General features: G+C 42.9%; 1 protein-coding gene across 2 annotated transcripts in view; it reads right to left on the bottom strand.

Moving 5' to 3' along the window:
• Positions 1 to 321: 321 nt before the first annotated feature.
• The window catches only part of LOC144808646 (adenosine deaminase 2-like), a 367,765-nt gene continuing 347,921 nt past the window's right edge, over positions 322 to 20,165 (bottom strand). For both annotated transcript variants that reach the window (XM_078673651.1, XM_078673652.1), the window contains one exon: positions 322 to 1,210. In XM_078673651.1, the coding sequence (XP_078529777.1) occupies positions 1,072 to 1,210 (139 nt within the window). In that variant the 3' untranslated portion in view covers positions 322 to 1,071. The remainder of the gene's footprint in view (positions 1,211 to 20,165) is intronic.

The following is a 20,165-nucleotide window of genomic DNA, read 5'->3' as shown; positions in this document are numbered from 1 at the left end:
CATATTAATACTAAAAAAACAAGGGCCGGCACAGTCGGAGCAGGGCCGGCAAGAGCTGGAAATCTGTTGTTCAAAATGGGTTTATGCTACCTTCTTGTTAATTTTATGAAACATAATAATTGTGATAATGTTTGATAGGGTTGTATACCCAATATTACATTGTAATACACCAATCTACGAATATGCTACTCTGTTTGTCATGCTTTAGCACCGAACACGTTTTCCTCATTGATAATTTTATTATTGATTCCTTGTTTTCATAGGTCTTTTGATTACAACTTTTTTTTTACATTGTATTTTTTATATTATTTTTGACCAGGGATTATGTTCTTTCAATGGCTAATGGAATTGAAGCAAGGCCATGGATTCTTCTTGGGGTGGTTAGTCCTAGGCCTCATACTTGTCAGTCAGTGGCGGCTCCACTGCTAAAGTTGAGGAGCATCGCCCCACTGCCATGAAGCAGCAAAAGAAAGGAAAAATAAAATGATAATAAAGTTATGTTATTAGCATTCTATTTTTTCCTCCTGCTGTGGCAAATTGCATGAGTAGTGGGGTGGGCTGCAGAGCAGTGGACTAGTGGTAGAACATGCCTAATTTTGCAATGACTGGTTGGTCGGCCCTCTTGGGCCCCCCAAAACAGTCATGTGCACTTTCCCTGTTTTTCATGGAGAACATGCCCACACCTCCAGCCCCTGGCTGATCGCCGTGTCACGGCGTTCAGACCAATCACAACGCTGAATGTTGTGATTGGTTGCGGGAAGCGTGGGAGCACTGGTGCTTCCTGCTTACTGTTTCTCACAAGAAGCCAGGAAGAGGATGCAGGAGAGGCGGCAGCAGCCGGTCAGCTGGGAGGTAAGTGTGTTTTTTACAAAAAAACGAATTCATCACTGCAGCTTCCAGGCAGCAGCCACAACTGATGTCAGCAGTGGAAATATGAAACCAGGAACATTTTGGGATCAAAAATTCTAGCTTCAATTTCCCACTGAAATGCATTGTGCCACACATATTTTTGAGATACATATAAAAGTTAGGTCCATTCAAAATTGCCTATTTTTATTAACAGAATCAGAGCTATCCTTGGCGTCGAGAATTGCACTTTACAGCTTCTTTCCTGAAGTGGTGATTGCTTAACTCCTTCACAAACTCTTGCCACTTTTTATGCCAGATTACATACGCTCTGACCTTCATCCCTTCGGGCATGGCGCTGTACCTGCAAAGAGAGAGATAAACTGCTTATCCCCAGTCGTGCAGAAACAAGATCATTCGACAGCAACACAAATAAAAGACATTTTAGTTTAAAATCTTGAGTTAACATTCTATTAAATAAAAACAAAGTTATTAAAAGTGACAAAAAAGACAGATTCTTGTTGTTTGTTAAAGTTAATCGTATTTAAAACCAATTTACACACGTTGGATTTAAGGCATAAGGAAGAAATAGGTGGCATCCTCATATGGAACGGCATCTGTTAACTAAATGGCAATCTGGGTTAAAGAAGTGATGGTGATAAGTTACTCTAAGGTGTTAATCAAGTTTTTTTATGCTTACCTGGGACTGCGGAAGAAAGACTTGAGGTTGAGGGGATGAAGCTGGTTATGTTGTTGGGTTTGCTGGTTGTTGGGGATGCTACACAGAGCTGCACTGGATTATTTTCAAGTACGCATTCCTAATCTTGAGGACCCAGACTCAAAAAGCTGTGCTGAACTGCTGGCATGCCACTGAAGTCAACAGTATTTTGAAAGGAACCACAAAACGAAGTTGGGCTCCGAAAATAAACCTTATGAGCGTTGACCATGTATGGAGTCTGCAGTAGGCCTACAGTGGTAGCAGGAGGCCGGTTCAGCCACACCACGGACTGACCACCACTGCGTCCATTTTACTTTCAACACCAACACGGCACCCAACCCACCGCCGCAACAGCCACAGACTGGAGCAAGGTCTCAGAAGAGCTCCTTATCACCACCCTCCTCCAAGACCCACCCACCCAAGACACACCACAGCTATCATGCAGAAGACCCACTCGGGAGCCCCTATGGACCCCTTCCCTCCGCACATATTCCACAGGGCCGCCATCGCACCTGAGCTAGGATGGACCATCAACGCCTCCCTCATGTCCGGCATCTTCCCAGATGACTGGAAACGGGCAGAGGTAAAACCACTACTGTCAAAAACAAGATTCCTATGGGCTCCTTTAAAGCATACAGAAACATACTTCTAACATCCACTCACGGCCCAATTACCAACACTGAATAGAAACCAAACAAATTATGTAAATACTATATTATATTTTTATTATTAGGATCCATATAAATTCAAGATATATAAAAAAAGGTTAAAAAACATATGCATAATCAATACACATGGGTTAAAAACATGTCATACATAAACACCTGGGAGAATGTGACAAGTAACAAAGACATAAACAACATGATAATTCCAGTGAGCAGCCGAAATACATAAAGAATGATAAAATTGATAACCCTAGTTCGATGTTTAACAGTGTTCTTTTCTCCTAATCAAACCCAGTATTGCTTGGGTGTGTTCTCAACACAAAGCGACGTGTTTCAGTGGTATAGTGTGATCCACCACCTTCTTCAGGCTTACAAATACAATTCCTTTCTTCTCGGGTTGGCCACACAGTGTAAAATGAAAGTAGGGATGTAAACGTCATCCCCTGATAGACTCTTTTTTCGCTGACCCACTCGGGAGCTCCTATGGACCCCTTCCCTCTGCACATATTCCACAGGGCCGCCGCAGCCATCACACCCGAACTAGGACAGACCATCACTGCCTCCCTCATGTCCTGCACCTTCCCAGATGACTGGAAACGGGCAGAGGTAAAACCACTCCTTAAGAAATTCACGGCCGACCCTACTGACCTGAAAAACTACCAGCCCATCTCTTTCCTCCCTTTCATGGCGAAAGTCACTGAGCGACTAGTGAACGCCCAGCTGACCACCTTCATCGAAGAGAACTCCATCCTAGACGCCTCCCAGTCTGGATTCTGCAGCAACCACAGCACCAAGACCGCTCTCCGCACCGCCACAGACGACATCCACCTGCTACTTGACCAAGGACACACCGCAGCCCTCTCCCTCCTAGACCTCTCCGCAGGCTTTGACACCGTTTCTCATCGCACTCTTGCAGCCGGATTTCATGACGCAGGGATACAAGGAACCTCCCTCGACTGGATCCAATCCTTTCTCTCCGGCAGAACCCAGAGGATCAGACTCCCTCCCTTCCTCTCCGAACCCACCAATATCAACTGCGGAGTACCCCAAGGCTCATCTCTCAGCCCCACGCTCTTCAACGTCTACATGGCCCCCCTCGCCGCCATCGCCAGACAGCATGGGCTCAGCATTGTATGCTACGCCAACGACACCCAGCGCAAACTCTCAATCACGAAGAACCCCAAAGACACCAGACTCTGCTTCCAGGAAGGAATATTGAAAATAGCAGCCTGGATGAAAGGCAGCTGCTTGAAGCTCAACTCAGAAAAAACCAAAGTCCTCAAGCTTGGATCCTGTAACTCTACCTGGCACAACACCTGGTGGCCCTCCGCCCTCGGAAATCCACCCACTCCTACTGGACACACACGCAACCTCAGCATCATCATTGACTCCTCCCTCTCCATGAACCGACAGATCAACGCCGTTGCCTCCACCAGCTTCTACTGCCTATGCATCCTCTACAAACCTTCAAGTGGAGCCCCCTGACTGCAGAAAGAACGTCACCCACGCACTCATAAGCAGCAGATTGGACTACGGCAACACCTTGTATGCCGGAATCAATAAAACCCTACTACGCAGTCTCCAGACCATCCAGAATGCTGCTGCCAGACTCGTCCTTGGAAGTCTGCATCATGAACACATGATGACCCAACACCTCCACGACCTCCACTGGCTCCCCGTCGAGAAAAGGGTCAAGTTCAAACTCTTCACCCATGCCTACAAATCCCTCTACAACATCGGACCCAAATACCTCAACGAGAGAGTATCCTTCCACGTACCCAAGAGAAGCCATCGCTCCGCCGACCTCGCCCTGGCAGAGGTCCCCCGCATCCGCAGAAACAGAAAGGGCGGGATAGCTTTCTCCAACATCGCAGCCAAGACCTGGAACAAGCTCCCTGTGAATATCAGACACTCGCCAACCTTGCACACCTTCAGGAAGGACCTCAAGACTGATCCAGAGCTGCCCCCCCCCCAGCTCCTTGGGACCCTCACAGGAGAGTAGTGCACTTTATAAACCCCTGATTGATTGAATCTAGCTGGGACCTTGAGGGTGAAATATTTAAAAGTAGTATGCAAAGGGTTAAAAAGGCAGGTGCATTACCCGAGTTAAGACCATACACAATCCAAGCAGAAGACAGGGTGCAAGTGATAGGTACACTTGTTTGTCACCATCTAAAAAGTCACGTAGAATATAGAATAGTTATGGATAGTTGGCACTTTCTATGTAGGAAACTTGTAATGGTAAGTGTACTGGCCTAGGCATTTTAGGTTGGTATCACTAGGATGTTCATGAGATGAGAACTGTTCCACCAGAGTACCTATGTGGGAGCTATGCTTATCTGGCTAATGTATTATCGGAACCAACCATTGATATCATTAGAGTCATGGGAATGTGGATGCAAATATCCCTAAAAAACTGATAGAGAGAGCATTATCCTGAGGCTGTGAGTACCTTGAGATAAAGTTAAGGTATTTTCTGATTTCTCTGTTTCAACAAAACTATAGTAGGATGACGCCATTAAGTGCTGTCCAACACTGATAGATCTACTACCCAGTTATGTGTGTATCCTGACGGTCTGCTGAGTATATCTGCAGTGTTCTGGGTTCTCAATTTTTCCTTGGATCTCAATGGGCCAGTGAGAGGAATAAAATGTGATGTATAGAATGATTGAATCATTCTCAATAACTTGTATTTACTCTGGAATGCCTCCTTACTCATCATTTTTTTGCTTACTGTGCATTTACAGACTACCAGTGGCGTAACGAAAGCTTGCAAGGTGCGATGAAGGGGCCTTGCTCAACTACATGCAATCTATGTCCCTCACCTATCACCTGTGCAGGGACTTTCAGAACCTCACAACCTATAGACAATTTCAGCAGAACTATTCCCAGATTACACACATTTTCAGGCTGTGGATTGAGACTGTGATGTACCTCAAGTGAAAAAAGGCCTATAGGCTGCACACACTAAATGGCATCAACCAGATGGTTGGTAACCTGGGAAGTATATATATCACTAATACACGACAGAGAGGTATCTTAGACACATTACTAATGTTCTTAGTGTATGCAGTGCTGGTGCTGGCAGAGAGGAAATCAGCATATCTAAAAAGATCTTTTATTTAAGTGAGGAACTGGCAGAGACGACAAGCAAACAAATTGATACAAGAATGAAAATCATTCAATCAGGAAGCTTATGTAGTGCACACACACAAAGCACTAAGCACCAAGCACTGACAAGCTCAATACTTTGTTTCAGGATTTAGGGACATGGTAGCCAGAAACCTTAAGGCTTTTTATTAAACCATAATCACGTGTTTGAAGATGTTGGTGCCTCTGTCTGAGACAGCCAGTCTATCTGATAGGCATAATTCTAAACCCTGGTTTAGTTTGTCCCTTGATCACCAAAGACAGATGTGTAGAACAGCAGAAAGAAGATGGAGGGAGAGAGAATTTGAGGCAAACAGGTCTTGCTCTAGGAAGCATCTGCAGCGCTTTAGGAACAGGTAAAGGCAAAAGTTATATTATACTTAGGCTATCTGGTTTTAGGTTTAAACCTATAATAACTGATAAAACCCCACCAAAAGGAAAATAGCCCTCACTGGTTTAAACATATAAACACTGACAAAACACCTTTGCAACCACAAACTAAGTGCCATTCAAAGAAAGAATAAGATGAGTGAAAGAGACATTTTTATTTCTTCCTGAAGGGGCCAATACAATGTAACTTTGTTATACAAGGTAGCATCAAGAAAGACTGGGCTAACATTATTCTGCTCGAGTTTTGTTGTTCAGGGATGTCACTAAAACATTGTCTCTTCTTCCTTCTGCTTTTTTCAGTTTTGTGGTCTTTGGTCTAAATATGTGGTGTTATTATTTCAAGTTCAATAAAGATTGGAGTGATATTGTTTGTATTTGCAATAATTCAGCTATGTATGTGAAAAAATTGTAGGATGGACTGTCAAAATCGATACCTGAGCTGAAGTGCTTCCCTGTAAGAGATCCTTGTCACTTGCTAGACGGTATGCTGAAAGCACCTCTACACTCTTCAGTTAATGAAAAATGCTATTGACTTTGTAGTCCATTCTGGTTCAGTAACCAAAAAGGGTTTCCCGGCGCCAAGACGGGGCAACAAAAACAGCAGAAGCATCAGCCTGAGCGTAGACTTTATTGGTCAAATGGCCAGGTCTTCACGTTTTTTCGGAAACGTACATAGTTAGTTTCATTCCGCATAGAGGTGGGAAGAGTGTTCCAGATGGAAGGACCTAAGTATGAAAAAGATCTTCCACCTACTCTGGACAGGTTAAACCTCAGCACACATAACTTAGCAGCAGTTTGGGATCTTAAAAGACGAGTAGGTACATAAGGATGCACTAGTGCTTGGAGGTATTTGGGAGTGGTACCAGCTTTTATTTTAAACATATAGCTCAGGGCTTTGAATTTGATGCGATTCTCCACCCTGAGCCAATGTAGGTCTCGTAGATGGCTAGAGATGCTAGCTGTTTTGGGAACCTTGCAAAGCAGTCTGGCCGCAGAGTTCTGTATCAACTGCAATCTGCGTACCACGGCCTTGTTTGACCCAAGATATAAGATGTTTCCGTAGTCAAGTCGAGATGTTATAAGCGCATTGACTAAGGTCTTTTGGGTCGAAACAGGTAGCATCCACAGAATTTTATTCAGCCATTTTAGAATAGTAAAACACAGGGCTGCTACTTTGCCAGTTTGTTGGTTCATAGATAGGGTACTATCCACAATCACCCCAAGGTTGCGAACATGACTAGTCGGGACTGGAAGAGTTCCCATTTCGTTAGGCCAATGGGAAGGATTCTAGAATTCTTTTTTTTGTCCTAGGACAAGAACCTCTGTCTTATCTCCGTTTAGTTTTAGTTGGTTAGCAGTCATCCAATCAAAGATATCAATAAGACCAAGTTTGAGGTTGGAGGGAGCAAATGAACTGGAATCGGAGAGAGAAGATGATTTGAGAATCATCTGCATAGGTCATGAGGGTGAGATCTTCTTTGTTTGCTGTGTCTGCTAAGGGTTTAACATAAAGATTAAAAAACAAGGGACTAAGAATCGAGCCTTGGGGTACTCCATGTGGTGCCGCAAAATTTTTAGAACAGGCAGATGTTGACATAATTTGGAAAGTGCGATTTTCCAAAAACGAGCCAATCCATTTAAGGGCTGCGCCACATACACCAATATTTTTCAGGGTGTTTTTCAGCTTTTTGTGCGAGATGGTATCAAAAGCCGCACTCAGGTCCAGTAAGATAAGAGCAACTGTTTGACCATCGTCGAGGAGTCTACGGATCTTTTCGGTAACTCCTAGAAGTGCTGTTTCGTTGGAGTAGCCCGCTCTAAAACCAGATTGAGAGGGGTGAAGACAGTTGTTGGTTTCTGCAAAGTCTGTAAGCAAGGAATGGACATGTCTTTCTAAGATTTTAGAAAACGCTGGTAGAAGAGAGATGGGTCTGTAGTTGGATGGTACTTCGGGGTCGGCTGTTGTTTTTTTTTAGCAAAGGGTTTACCATTGCGTGCTTCCAAAGAGCAGGTACCGTGGATTGTGAAAAGTAAGTGTTAAGGATGCGAAGAATTACTTCCCAATGCGAAGAATCCAATTGTTTTAAGATATTAATTGGTACTGGATCCATGGGTGATCCTGATTTAATACTATTGAGAATAGTCTTCAGTTCCTCCATTTTAATGGGAGGCCAACAATCTAAGGTGACAATAGGAGCAGGACATTTTCCATTTCTTCATGGTTCGTGGTTAGCGGATTTGAGATATACCTTTCCTTGATTAGTTTATCAATTTTACCTACGAAAAATTGAGCGAGATTATCGCACTGTTGTTCGTTAAGAGGTTGGGGAGGTGCAACTGTTTGGGAACCTGCTAGTTCCTTAACCATATTAAACAATGTTTTGGATTTATTGGTTGCTGCTTGCATAGATTCGCAGACATAAAAGGCTTTAGATTTTATGCAAGAAGTATGATAAATGTTTCTTGTTTTAGTATATATAGCCTTCTTCTCAGGTGCATAGTTTTTTCACCATTGTCTCTCCAGTGCTTTGCATTTTGACTTTTCAATTTTTAGTACGTCGTTAAACCACGGGGCAGGAGGACGATGCTTTTTAAGTTTTATGTGTGGTGTAGGCAGGCATGAGTCAGCGGCATCAGAAAGACAGATTTGAGTAGACTTAGATGCACTTTCCATATTTAAACCCCTCGGGGGAGGATTAAAGTAGAGTGCTTTATTAAAGTGTGAAAGATCAAGCTTTTTCCAGTTTTTCCTGGATGTGGTTTGTGACAAAGAAAGAGACGCTGATGGGGCAGATAGTTCAATAGTGAATTTTACTAGAAAATGATCGGACCAGCATAAAGGAGTTGCGGGGTAACATACCAGTTCTGTTATACTAGAAAAAATGGGGTCCAATAAGTGTCCCGCTTTGTGAGTAGGACCGGAATTACAAAGCTTGATGTTTATAGCAGACAGATCATCAATCAAATTAGTGCAAGTAGTATTTGAAAGGTCTTCTAAATGAAGATTGAAATCCCCGATAAGAGAGAAGTTTCTTGAACCTAGGTGGAATGGGGTGACATAATTTGTTAGGGTGTCAGCCCATTGTGTAGAATTTCCTGGGGGCCTGTAAATCAACATACCAGATAAGGTGAAATTAGATGTCAATGTTAATTTGAAAATAGCTTCTTCACAGTCAGGGATGTTTGCAGGGTCAAAACTACATTTTAGGTGATTTTTAAAGGTGATAGCTATACCAACTCCTATTTTCATAGCTCTGTCTTTCCTTACAATGGCATAATTTGTATGGAGTGCAGTGGCGATATCAGGGCCAGCACTATCGTGTAGCCACGTTTCTGTCAGGAAAAGAGCATCAGGCTGATCGTCCCAGAGAAGGTTAAAAATATCCATTTTGTGTTTTGGCAGAGAACGACAATTTAGACTAAAAAAACGAAAATTATCGGCACTCGAAATCTTGTTCCATTCTTGGGCTCAACGAAAAAGGCTGCATTTATGAGGGTTAACATTTTATTTTGTAAGACATTTGCGATGTTCAGCTTCAATGAGACCTATTTTGCTGAGATACTGTAAAAGTCATTCCAGTGGAGCCTTCTTTGCCATCTTTTTGGTTTTCCTATGTTACATTTTGCCTTCTGAAAACTAGGAAACTGAGAACCTGTTTAAAACCAGCCATTTCTAGAAAATGTATACCTAAGGATGAGTTACTGCTCTACCGGGTAATGCTGTTCTTTGTACAGTGGCCAACACTCTACATACATACATGCACATTCTCCATAATAGAACACCAGAATGTTAATCTATTGTAATAGGACATGTTCACTTTTCTCCTTTGCGTTGTACTCCTCTGCAGGTTTTCCCTTACCATAGATATTCTACCCATCTGTATATTCTCCTACTAATATTCTACCTCATGTGGCCTCCTCCTTTTACTCTCTCCTTCACATTTTCCCTGTCCTATGGTTCTTTACTCCCTTTCTATGTCTTTTATCACACCCCTCTCCTCTGCCCTCTCTTCCATGCTTTGTTTGTGATCTCTCTTCCACTGGGTTGTTTGTCTTTTCTTACTTCCACATTACTTGTTTCTGTGTCACATGTTTTCCTCTCTCACCTCTCCCTCTCTTTCTCATGTCTCTTTAACATCACCACTACCTTTTCCGTTCAGTTATTTCTTGATTATATATGTCTCTTAATTACCTCTTTCACTCTTTCTCAGCTATCTCTCATTCACATAATTATCATTTAATGACTTATTTTCTACCTTTTATCTATGCCTGTCTCTTTATATCATGTCTGTCCCTTTATCAACTTGCTTTCCCCTTCTGCTCTCTTCCTAACCTGTCTCTATATCGCCATGCTCTCTCCTATCTCCCCACCCTCTCTTAGGTCTTTCTCATCTATATCTGTCTCTTAATTTAGCCTACTCTCTCTCCCCACTGTCTCTTTGTTACATGTCTGTTGCTCATGTCCACCATCACTTCACCCCTCCTTCTCGCTCTCTGCTGCCCTATTCTCACCTGTCTGTCACTTAATTTCCTCTTTTAGCTTGTCCGTTTCTCACATAGCTCTCTCTAACCTGTACGTCTCTTTATCATCCGTCTCTTTTGTGACTACTAATGCTCTCTCAAGGATATTGCTATTGCTTTCTTGGCTGTCTCTCTATAACCTCTCTCATCTGCAACCCTTTTTACCTCTCTCAGTTGACTTTCACCTCTCTTCTTCTCTATCGAATGCCTGTCTCCTCCCTATCTCTTTCTGTCTCTTCTACTCTTCAGTCCTTTTTTTCACTTTTCTCTCTTAATCACTCACTTATCTCGCTCACCTGTCTTCCCCTCCCAGCCCTTCTCCCTCGCCCATGCCCCCGTCTGTCTGTCCTTTAAGCTGTCTCTTTCCCATATGCCTCTGTCTTTCACTTCTCACACAAATCTCTCCTTCCATACCTCTTATCTGTGTTTAATTTATCTCCCTTCCAACCTACTGTCTCTTTCTCAACTGTCTTTCTTTCTTACTGTTCTAGCTCTATCACTTCTCTCCCCTTATCTCAATAACTGTCTCTCGCTTGTCTGCTCTCTCTCTCTCGCATCTGTCTCCTCCACACATTTATCCTCAGTTGTCCTTTATAACATGGCTGTCTCTTTACCAACCCCATTCCTCTCACTTTGTCTCTCTTTCTCTCTCTCAGCTATTACTTTTCTTCCCGCAGTCTCTTTTTTACCTTTTTAACTGGCCACCCCTCTATCGCTCGTCATGGTGTTTCATCTGCCTATCGCTCACACACCTGTCTCTTCCCTTTCTCTCTAGCCTATTCCTTTCTCACCTGCCTGCTTCTTTATCACCCCTCTACTCTAATTCTCTGGCAGCTGTCTTGCGTCTATTTCTGTCTCACACCTGTCTCTTCTCTCATCTGTCTTTTTCTCACCTCTCCCACCTTTCCACCTCTCTCTGGAGCCTGTTCTATACTACCTCACACTCATTCTTGCACTTCTCTCGCTCTCTCTTCGCTCTCTCTCCCGCTCACCTGTGCCTTTTAAGTGCCCGCTTTTTCTTGTTTCCCATTCTCCTTCCCTGCACTGTCTTGCCCCTCTCACCTTGACCTCTACAGGTATTTCCATCCTCACTGGCATAAAGAGATTTGGAGGCCTGTTTACTTGGGGGGCCACCTCTGCCAACATTGTTTCATTTTGCATAGTTGTTATGTGTTTCACTGTGCTGCACAGTAGGCTTCAGCCAGGCAGAAGCTGCTGTGTTTTTTCCTGAAGCCTTTGCGAGAAGGCTTCCGAAGTGGATGGGGACCCCTCCAGAGTAAAATTACCTGGGGGTCCCCCCGCACTGCGGGGGCCTGTGTTATGACCCTGCAGACTACCCGTAGGAAAGTTTTTCTTTGTCACTTTCCAATAGGTATATTCCAAGCTGAACCTTTAGGCAACAGTGTTGGTGCGTCCATTGGGGGCGTTGGGGCTATGCCCCACTAATGCCACGGCCCCAAATTATTCGTTCTACTTCTCCGACGCTAATTCCAATCAGGACTCCTGATTGGAATTAGCGTCTCTGCGTCGGAGAAGTAGAACAAGGCGCGCTGGGGTGGGGGCGGTGCTGCAGCCGCACTCTGGGATTTGAGTGACAGGCCACTAGCGCCAGGAAGCCGAATAGGCGACACCGCAAGGTGACCGTCTGGTGACAGTGCCATCTATAAGTACCATGACATTTACATTTACATACACAGGATGGCGATTAGAATGTTTTAATAAGTCTTAGTCCAGTGACAGCCTTGTGTAAAACATACAGGCTGCGGCAATCAGAAGACAGAAGCATACCGAAGAGATTGCAAGTACCAAGATAGTAAATAGTAGATACGTTTCTACCATAGTGCTAATAAGATGAAAAGAAGCAGTTCAGATTAAAACAGTAGCACTTGCATATCCCAAAATGTGCGCCCTAAGTAATTTGCTTAAGTGTACTTAGCCTAGATCTGTATATGTGCAGGTATATGTATATATGTGGATAGCCAAGAAACCCGTAGGGAAGAACAAGCCCCCTTGCCTGATGGTTGAGAACGAAGGACCCCGTCTCAGATTTGAGGATGACACTCCGCAAGGGATGTCAGACTGCTGCATGTCGAAGATTGAGCATGCAGGTCCCGTTTCAGCTTGGAAGGAATTCTCCTCCAATTTTTAGGGGGGGGGAGTGAGGGTCTTTTATACTAACGTGGTCAGTCCAGGGTTTCTTCTAGAATGGATATGTTTTGAAAACAACCATAAATGTTTTGGGAACAATCAGGAATGTTTTTTCAAACAAATGTGATCATGCACAGCTGGCTGTTGGACAAGGATGAAAAAAGTGATGACCCTTATACAGAATAATTATACAGTGCCTGAGAACATGTTCGTGTACTTCAGGTACAGGGATTATGATACAATCCCGAGAGCCTCGTGTCGAAGATGAGCAAGCTACTAGGTAAAAGGTCACCTGTTTAGAATCGTTATTGTCGTGTGGATGGGACAATGTATGTAAAATAGGATATACATGACAGGACTTTCCTAAAAGACCTGACACCCACTCCTCATCAAAAGGTCAACAGGGTCAGGTAGGTAATTGTGTAACTTGCCTCTCTGCATTAATGCTAGTTTCTGTCACTTGGTATTCCTCCTGTAACCTTACCCTGTTGAACATTCCAAGGGCGCTTGCCATGGAATGTTGAAGCTGTCAGTTGACAATTGAAGTCGGAGAATGGTTGGCTGATTAAAGAAGACTCTTCACTTACCTCGTGTTGCCTTCTTCATATACACTTTACAACACTGGCGACGATCAGCTGTGGAGGGGGCAGTTAAACCATCTCTCTTTGTGTGGCCTCTCCATTTACAAAGGACAGTGGTTGAGGAATACCTCTGGTGACTTTTACAAGTCAGATGTATGCTTTGAAGGACTTTGATGCACGCATGGGATTTTTGTGTGGATAATCTTCAGTATACGGTAAAATACAACTTGTGACAATAGGATCCCACGCATTTGAAGAGTTGGTTGAAGCTTGAGTCAAGTATTATCGACTCACTTATCATTTGGCTGTGTTGGAGGTGCAATTGCTGAGCTAGGTGGGGAATCGGAACGTCTATCTCCTGGTACGTTTCCATGTGCCTCAGCTGTGCATGTGTGAGGTGACTCGAAGTGGTATGCAGCTAAGTTGTGTGCAATAGGAGTCGGAGCAATGTACCTCTTCGGATCTGCTTCATACTATCAGTGCGCATGATCTATAAAGGAGCCGCTTCATTCCTGACAGTGCCCATGAACTCAAAACGTTCAGTTTTTGTTCTCGAAAGTGCACATGATCTCTAATGGATCTATCTTCTTCGTGCTTGTGTACTCTTGTTATTCAGTGCTTCCACCGATGGAAGATAACTGGAGCGCAAGTGGTGTTTGTGAGTCATCGAGTTATTGTCAATAGGAAATCCTAGATGTGACAGCATCTCAATCCTATTGGGGTTTACATCAGCGAGTGCCAGCTGGTGCTCGGCAAATGTAATTGCATTTCAACTAATTGGCAGTTGGGAGTCTCTTGCTAAGACTTTAGGCAACTGCTGTTTTATTGTTGTAATCTATGATTTATTTGGACCACAGCATGCAAGTACAGTGAACTACCAATAGAGTTTCTGCAAAGAGCTCTTGGAACTGAGAAAGACACTCGTAATATTAATATTTAAAAAAAAAATGATTTTCTTCAAGCATTCGGTGTTAATCCCAATTAAATTTACAGCTACTTTATCTTTTTATCTTTTGGCAGGTTTGTGAGGCAATACTCATCCACCTAGTCTATAATAGTTGAACTTGAATATTACCTTGTATTTGTGGTTTACATATTTATTCAGTAGTATCCTTTTGTCATCCTGGTTATCATCATGATGGCTGCTGCGTGCATGAGCCAGCCTTCATCATTTCTCAATGAGATAGGTGAACCAGAAGTGCATTAGAAATACTGGGTAAAACTGTTTGAATCTTATTTAATTGCTATTGGAGGTGAAAGATTCACCGCCCTATTTAAACAACAAATCCTGCTAAATAATTTGGGTGTACAGGGTCGTACGATTTATGAGACTATGCCAGAACCAGATAATGAGGGAGAAGGGGAGCAATAAGTAGTGGATATTTATGCAACCACATTGTTGAAGGTAGAATTACATTTTGGTGAAAAGGTAAATGTGGTTTTGGAACGTCACAAGTTTTTTTCAGAATGAATGGAAACAAGAATCTATAACCAATTATATTGCAGCTTGAAGTGGTTTGAGTAAGTTATGTGAATTTGGTAACCTCACTGACTCATTTATCAGGGATCAGCTAATACATTGCACGAATAACATACGCATACAAGAATTTTTTTAGCTAAAAATCCTACCCTGAGAGAAGCAGTTTCCATTGCACAATCTGTGGAGCACACAGCTAAGTGTATCAAGGAGCCTAAATGTACCGCAGATGTTGTTGCTAGTGTGCAAGAGAGTGTGGGTGAGGGGGAAATCTTTAAAGTCAAGAGTAAGGAGATGATTCCTAGGAAACTAAACCTGGGTGAAAGAAAGCTTAAGTGTTTCACGTGCGGCAGCAGTAATCACTTATCAAATAATTTACAATGTCCAGCAAAAAATGTAACATGTAAGAAATACAATAGAAGGGGACATTTTGCAGAGAAAGAGATTTTAACAGCAATGAAATGGGATAGTAGGAGAATGGGGAAGTTAAAGAAATTAGCTGGGCTGCATCTAATGAAAAGAAATGTATTTTCGAAGTAAAGGACTCTGTGGCCAATGTGAATCTTATTTATCCTAAATGTGAAGTATTTCTCAACAAAAATGCAGTTACTATGTATGCAGACTCGTGTTTGCCTTTCACCGTGTTGAATTATTCAGCTTTTTCAAATATGAATGTAAGGGATGATGTAATGCTGGTTAAACTGGATATCTCTCCTACAGATTATACTAAAGAACACATTCTTCTGGTTGACATGAAGAGAATGCTCATTGAATTTAAAGAGAGATCAACCGTGGGGAAGATTTAATTTGCTGAATCTGGTTAAAATGTATTGGGATGGCAACATCAAAAAGAATTAGGGATATTTCTAGATCCCAATAACCAGGATCACATTCTTATAATAGACGAAGACAATAATGGAGCAAGGATATGTGATAAGTTTCCTAAATTATTTGGAGAAAATATGGGTCTACTTCGTGATTTCCAGCACAAGATTAAGTTAAAATCAGGAGCCAGGTCTGTGGTGCATAAATCGCACCCAGTGCCACATCTTATTAAGGAGCCATTGGAAAAGGATTTGAACAGATTGTGAAGCACAGGTATTATTTAACCTATTGATTCTTCAGAGTGGTTGACTCTGATTGTTATTGCATCCAAAGCTAATGGAAAAGACATTTGTTTATGTGTGGACTTGTGTAGCCTAAATGAGAACATCTGGGTTGAAAGGTTTCTCTTTCACACATAAACAAGATGCTTAGTATGAAGGGTCAGGCAAATGTCTTCAGTATAATTGACCTCTCTATGGCATACCACGGAGGGGACCTCCATCCTGATTCAAGACCACTAACAGCGCTCATTACACCTCATGGTGCAGACATGTTTCTAAGAATGCTGTTAGGGCTGGAATAAGCTGCTGCCCTGTTCTAGAAAATAATGAACCAAATCCTAAAGGATGTAAATACAACACTTTGCTTCAAGGATGATATTTTGGTATACAGGCCTTCTGTAGAATCTCACACCCAAACCCTTAGGTGTGTTTTCAAAAAATTGATGAATGCTGGGTTAACAGTGCAGCGTAGCAAGTGCCAGAGCAAAGTAAAGTCAATAGATTATTCACGTCACACGATTTCAGAAGAGGGTTTTAGACCTAAATATAGCTTACTGTGCGCAGTAAGGGAAGCCCTTTATCCTCAGAATAAAGACAAATTAAAATTCCTGCTAGGATTGCTGGAATACATGGCAAAATACATTAGAATTTTTCTGGCAAATGTGAGCTTTTATGTGATCTTTTAAAAAATAGCAAATAATTCTTGTGGCAAAATGAACATAAAATGATTGTTGATTCCTTAAAGGAAGAAATATTGATTCACCAGCCTTAGGCACTTTTGACCCTAGGAAAAAAAAACATTCTCACAATGGATGCTTCTTACAAAGGCATAGGTGCTACCCTTTTACCAAAAGATGGTAAGGAAGAGAAGATTAGCGCTTTTGCATCCAGATGCCTTACTAAAGCAGATACTAATTACTCGGTTGTTGAGAAAGAGGCCCTGGCATGTTTTTGGGCAGTCAAACACTTTAAGTTTTTCCTCTGGGGTTTAAAATTCTCTAGTCGCACTGATCATAAACCCCTCAAGTTTATGTTTTGTGTCAAAGGAATGGGTACAGTACCCCCCGCATTTGCAAATGGATATTGGGTCTTGGGAATTTCTGCCTGATTGTTGAGTATGTCCCAGGTAGAGAGAATAAAAATGCAGATTTTCTGTCCAGGGCTCCATTTAAAATTGTGTTGGACAGTCCCATATTAGCTATTCGTGTACCTGCATTATCTGAAGAAGAATGGAAACAGTGCATGGAGAAGGACACTAGTTTAAGTATGCTCAAGAAAATGATTGTCAAGAGTTGACCCAACAAGTGTAGTAAAGTAGCAGAAGAGATCAGGGATTTTTGGGAAGGACAAGGTGTGTTGTAACTATAAGATAGTTCCTCCAGAGTATTTAAGAAAGAGAATAATGGAATTAGCTAATGAGGGGCCCCTTGGTAGAAGCATTGCAAAGAAAATAGAGTACATTTCTGATTTCCTTGAATGGATTCTTTAGAGGAGCAAATTGTAAAGGACTGTTATATTGTGCTAAGATTGACAAATCTAAATGCATACACAAGTCTCTTTTATCTCCTGTGATTGTACCCGAAAAGCCATGGAGTAAAATAGCTATGGATATAATTGGACCGATGAATAATATTGGTATGTGCAAGAAATCTATGTTAGTTTTGATTGATTACACCTCTCACTGGATTATGTACAAACTGGTACAAATAACTAGTACTAATATTGTTCTAGAATGCCTCAAAAATGCTTTCAGCAAAGAAGGAACCTTACCCTGTTGAACATTCCAAAGGAGCTTGCCATGGAATGAAGCTGTGAGTTGACAGTTGGAGTCAGAGAGTGGATGGCTGATTCAAGAAGACTCTTCACTTATCTCGTATTGTCTTCTTCATTTACACTTTACAACACTAACACTATTAAAAAGGCATACAAATCATTTACAATAAAACATACTAAAAGCATTTTAAAAGCCTGAAACAATGTTCATAAAAGGGCAAACATTTGTCCCCAAAAAGCGTTCAGAAAGGTCCTCTAAACTTGTATATGTGGTTGCTATTACACTGTGCACCTTGAAAGTCATTATACTCAGTTAGAGCAGAGAAGGAAAACATAATATAAAGTCAATTTTGACCTTCAATTTAGTAAATGTTTAAAAAATTGCCAAACGGTTCCCAGCACAGGAGAGGCCAGATTGTTTAAGAATCCTGCGCTGAAGACTCAACATCGTTGAACATCGTATCCGCAGGGGGCAATCCCTCCAGAACTTCCAGTATCAAGCTGCATGAGCAAAGATGGTCATCTCTGGTTCCCACAGCAGTTGCTGTGAAAGAATTAGAATCCTGCACACCTGAACCTGATGCATGTACGTCTGGAGTAGAGCCAATTTCCTTTCCAACAGGAGCGAAAGCATCCCTTGGAGGCTCTAGAAATGCTGTCATCAACATGGGAATACGCTGTGGACATCTGTACACGTGGGCCTTTCAAGTGCTCAAGGAACACTTATATGTCCGGCGGCGCAACTGATGGAAGTGTCAGACACAGGTCCAACACGCAGCCAAATCCACTGAACACAGGCAGGATACAGTCTAGTCAGACCGGTCTAAGAGACAGAAACCAATGCTCACTCAGCTCTCACAGCTGAGGCATAGTCAGGTAATGAGAGTGGAGAGGCCGCCACCTTTTCTATCTGGATATGGGGCGTTTCTGGTAGCCCATGCATCCATTGGGAAACATGTGCACATTGTGCCGCTCTATAATATATGTCAAGGTCCGGGCCCCCAATCCCCTTAGACGGAAAGGGAGTGAAAGTACATCCCATCTGACCCTAGCCTTTTCCCTTGCCCAAGCCAGTTTGATCAGAAGCGAAGTAAGTGTGCGAAAAAAAGACCCCGGGAGGACCATAGGAATATTGGAGAATAGGAACAAGAAATGTGGGAGAATTACCATGATCGAAATTCAAACAACTAGTGACAGTGGCAGCCAGATCCATTTCTCTATCTCATCCCCCAGCTTACTGATAGCCACCCCATAGTTCTCACCGAACACCACTTCAGAGTCAGTATGTATTTTTACTCCTAGATATCGTACAGGGGTCCGTTGTCCACTGCAGCGGATAAGCAAGCGTGAAGGGTCCAGTAGCAGGAGTAAGGCGAAAAATTATTGATTTTTCCAGTTTACTCTTTGGCCCGAGATCGCACCGAACGTCACTATCTCCCTTAGTGTAGGAGACAAGTTATTCTCAGGGTCTCTAACACAGAGCAGTGTGTCATAGGCATACGTGGAAACTATCAGCTGATAGTCCAGGAAACATATACCCCTATGGTTATGGAATTCCCGTAAGGCACAAGCTAACGGTTTTGCCACCATTGCGTATAAGATCAGGGATAAAGGGCTTCCTTGTCATGTACCTCCGGTAATGTGTATTGGGTCAGTAACTAAAGTGCTGACTTTTATTCTAGCAGTTGGTGAGTCATACAAGACCCCCATTATTTGTAGGAACATACTTCCCAATCCCATCCTCGTCAAAACGTGCCTCATAAACAGCCAATCAACCGAATCAAAGCCTTTTCCATGTCCAAAAAGACTGCCACTGCCTGTACGTCCTGACTGGTGTGCTGTATCGACCTGGATACCATTCTCAAATTATAGGTCAAGTTCCTACTAGGAACAAATCCCGCTTGCTCTGGGGCGACTAGGCAAGGGTCAAGCGGTGTCGGTCGAGTACCCAGGATTTTAGCATTAAGCTTGGTGTCCACATTTAGTAGCGAGAGGGGTCGATACGAAGCACAGTCAGCTGGAGATTTGTCCGGCTTTAGTATCCCCACAATGACCACATCTCTCATCGAAGGTGGCATAATGCCGTCTACAACCATCTCCTCAAACAGCGTAACCAAGTGTGGGACCAACAGATCTTTAAATTCCTTGTCGAAAGTGACCGTGAGCCCATCAACACCCGGAGCACTGCCTGATTTCATCCCCGCTAAGGCTGAGACTATTTCCTCCTTCTCCAATGGACGCATTAGGTACTCACGGTGTTCATTGGTTAGCCAAGGCAACTTTAAGTGAGTCAAATAATCTAACATTTCAGACTCCATGTACTCTTTTCGGGAGGGATATAATGTTGAATAGGACTGTCGGAACCGCTCAGCTATCTTTGTCTCTTCCGTTATGACCTCCCCCTGCGCGCCCCTAATCTCCGACACCACTGTAGATTCCCTGCGTTTTTTCAGGAGGGCGGCCAGGACCGCGCCCGGGCGCTCTACATCACCGTACGTGCATGCTGATGCATATTTACCTAAGTGCTTGAGCTCAGCGTCCGCTGTTTTATGGTATTCTTCTAAAAACGTCTTGAACGTCGTTGTGTCAGTGTCATTCACGCCATCTAACCATTGGCGTTCTAGTGTTTTAAGGGAGCTCTCCAAATCAGATAGTTTCTTTCGGAGTGCTCGAAGTACCGCAGAGTGCTTCGACATGACTATCCCCTGAATGTAAACTTTAAACGCTTTCTAGACAGTTGCGAAAGTGTCCACTGAGCCAATATTGTAGGTAGAGAAGGTGTCTATCGCC

This window comes from Lissotriton helveticus, chromosome 1_1 (genome assembly GCF_964261635.1).
Source record: "Lissotriton helveticus chromosome 1_1, aLisHel1.1, whole genome shotgun sequence".
NCBI classification, from domain to species: domain Eukaryota; kingdom Metazoa; phylum Chordata; class Amphibia; order Caudata; family Salamandridae; genus Lissotriton; species Lissotriton helveticus.
Note: the sequence above shows the minus strand (reverse complement) of the source record. Positions and strands in the feature narration are given on the sequence as shown.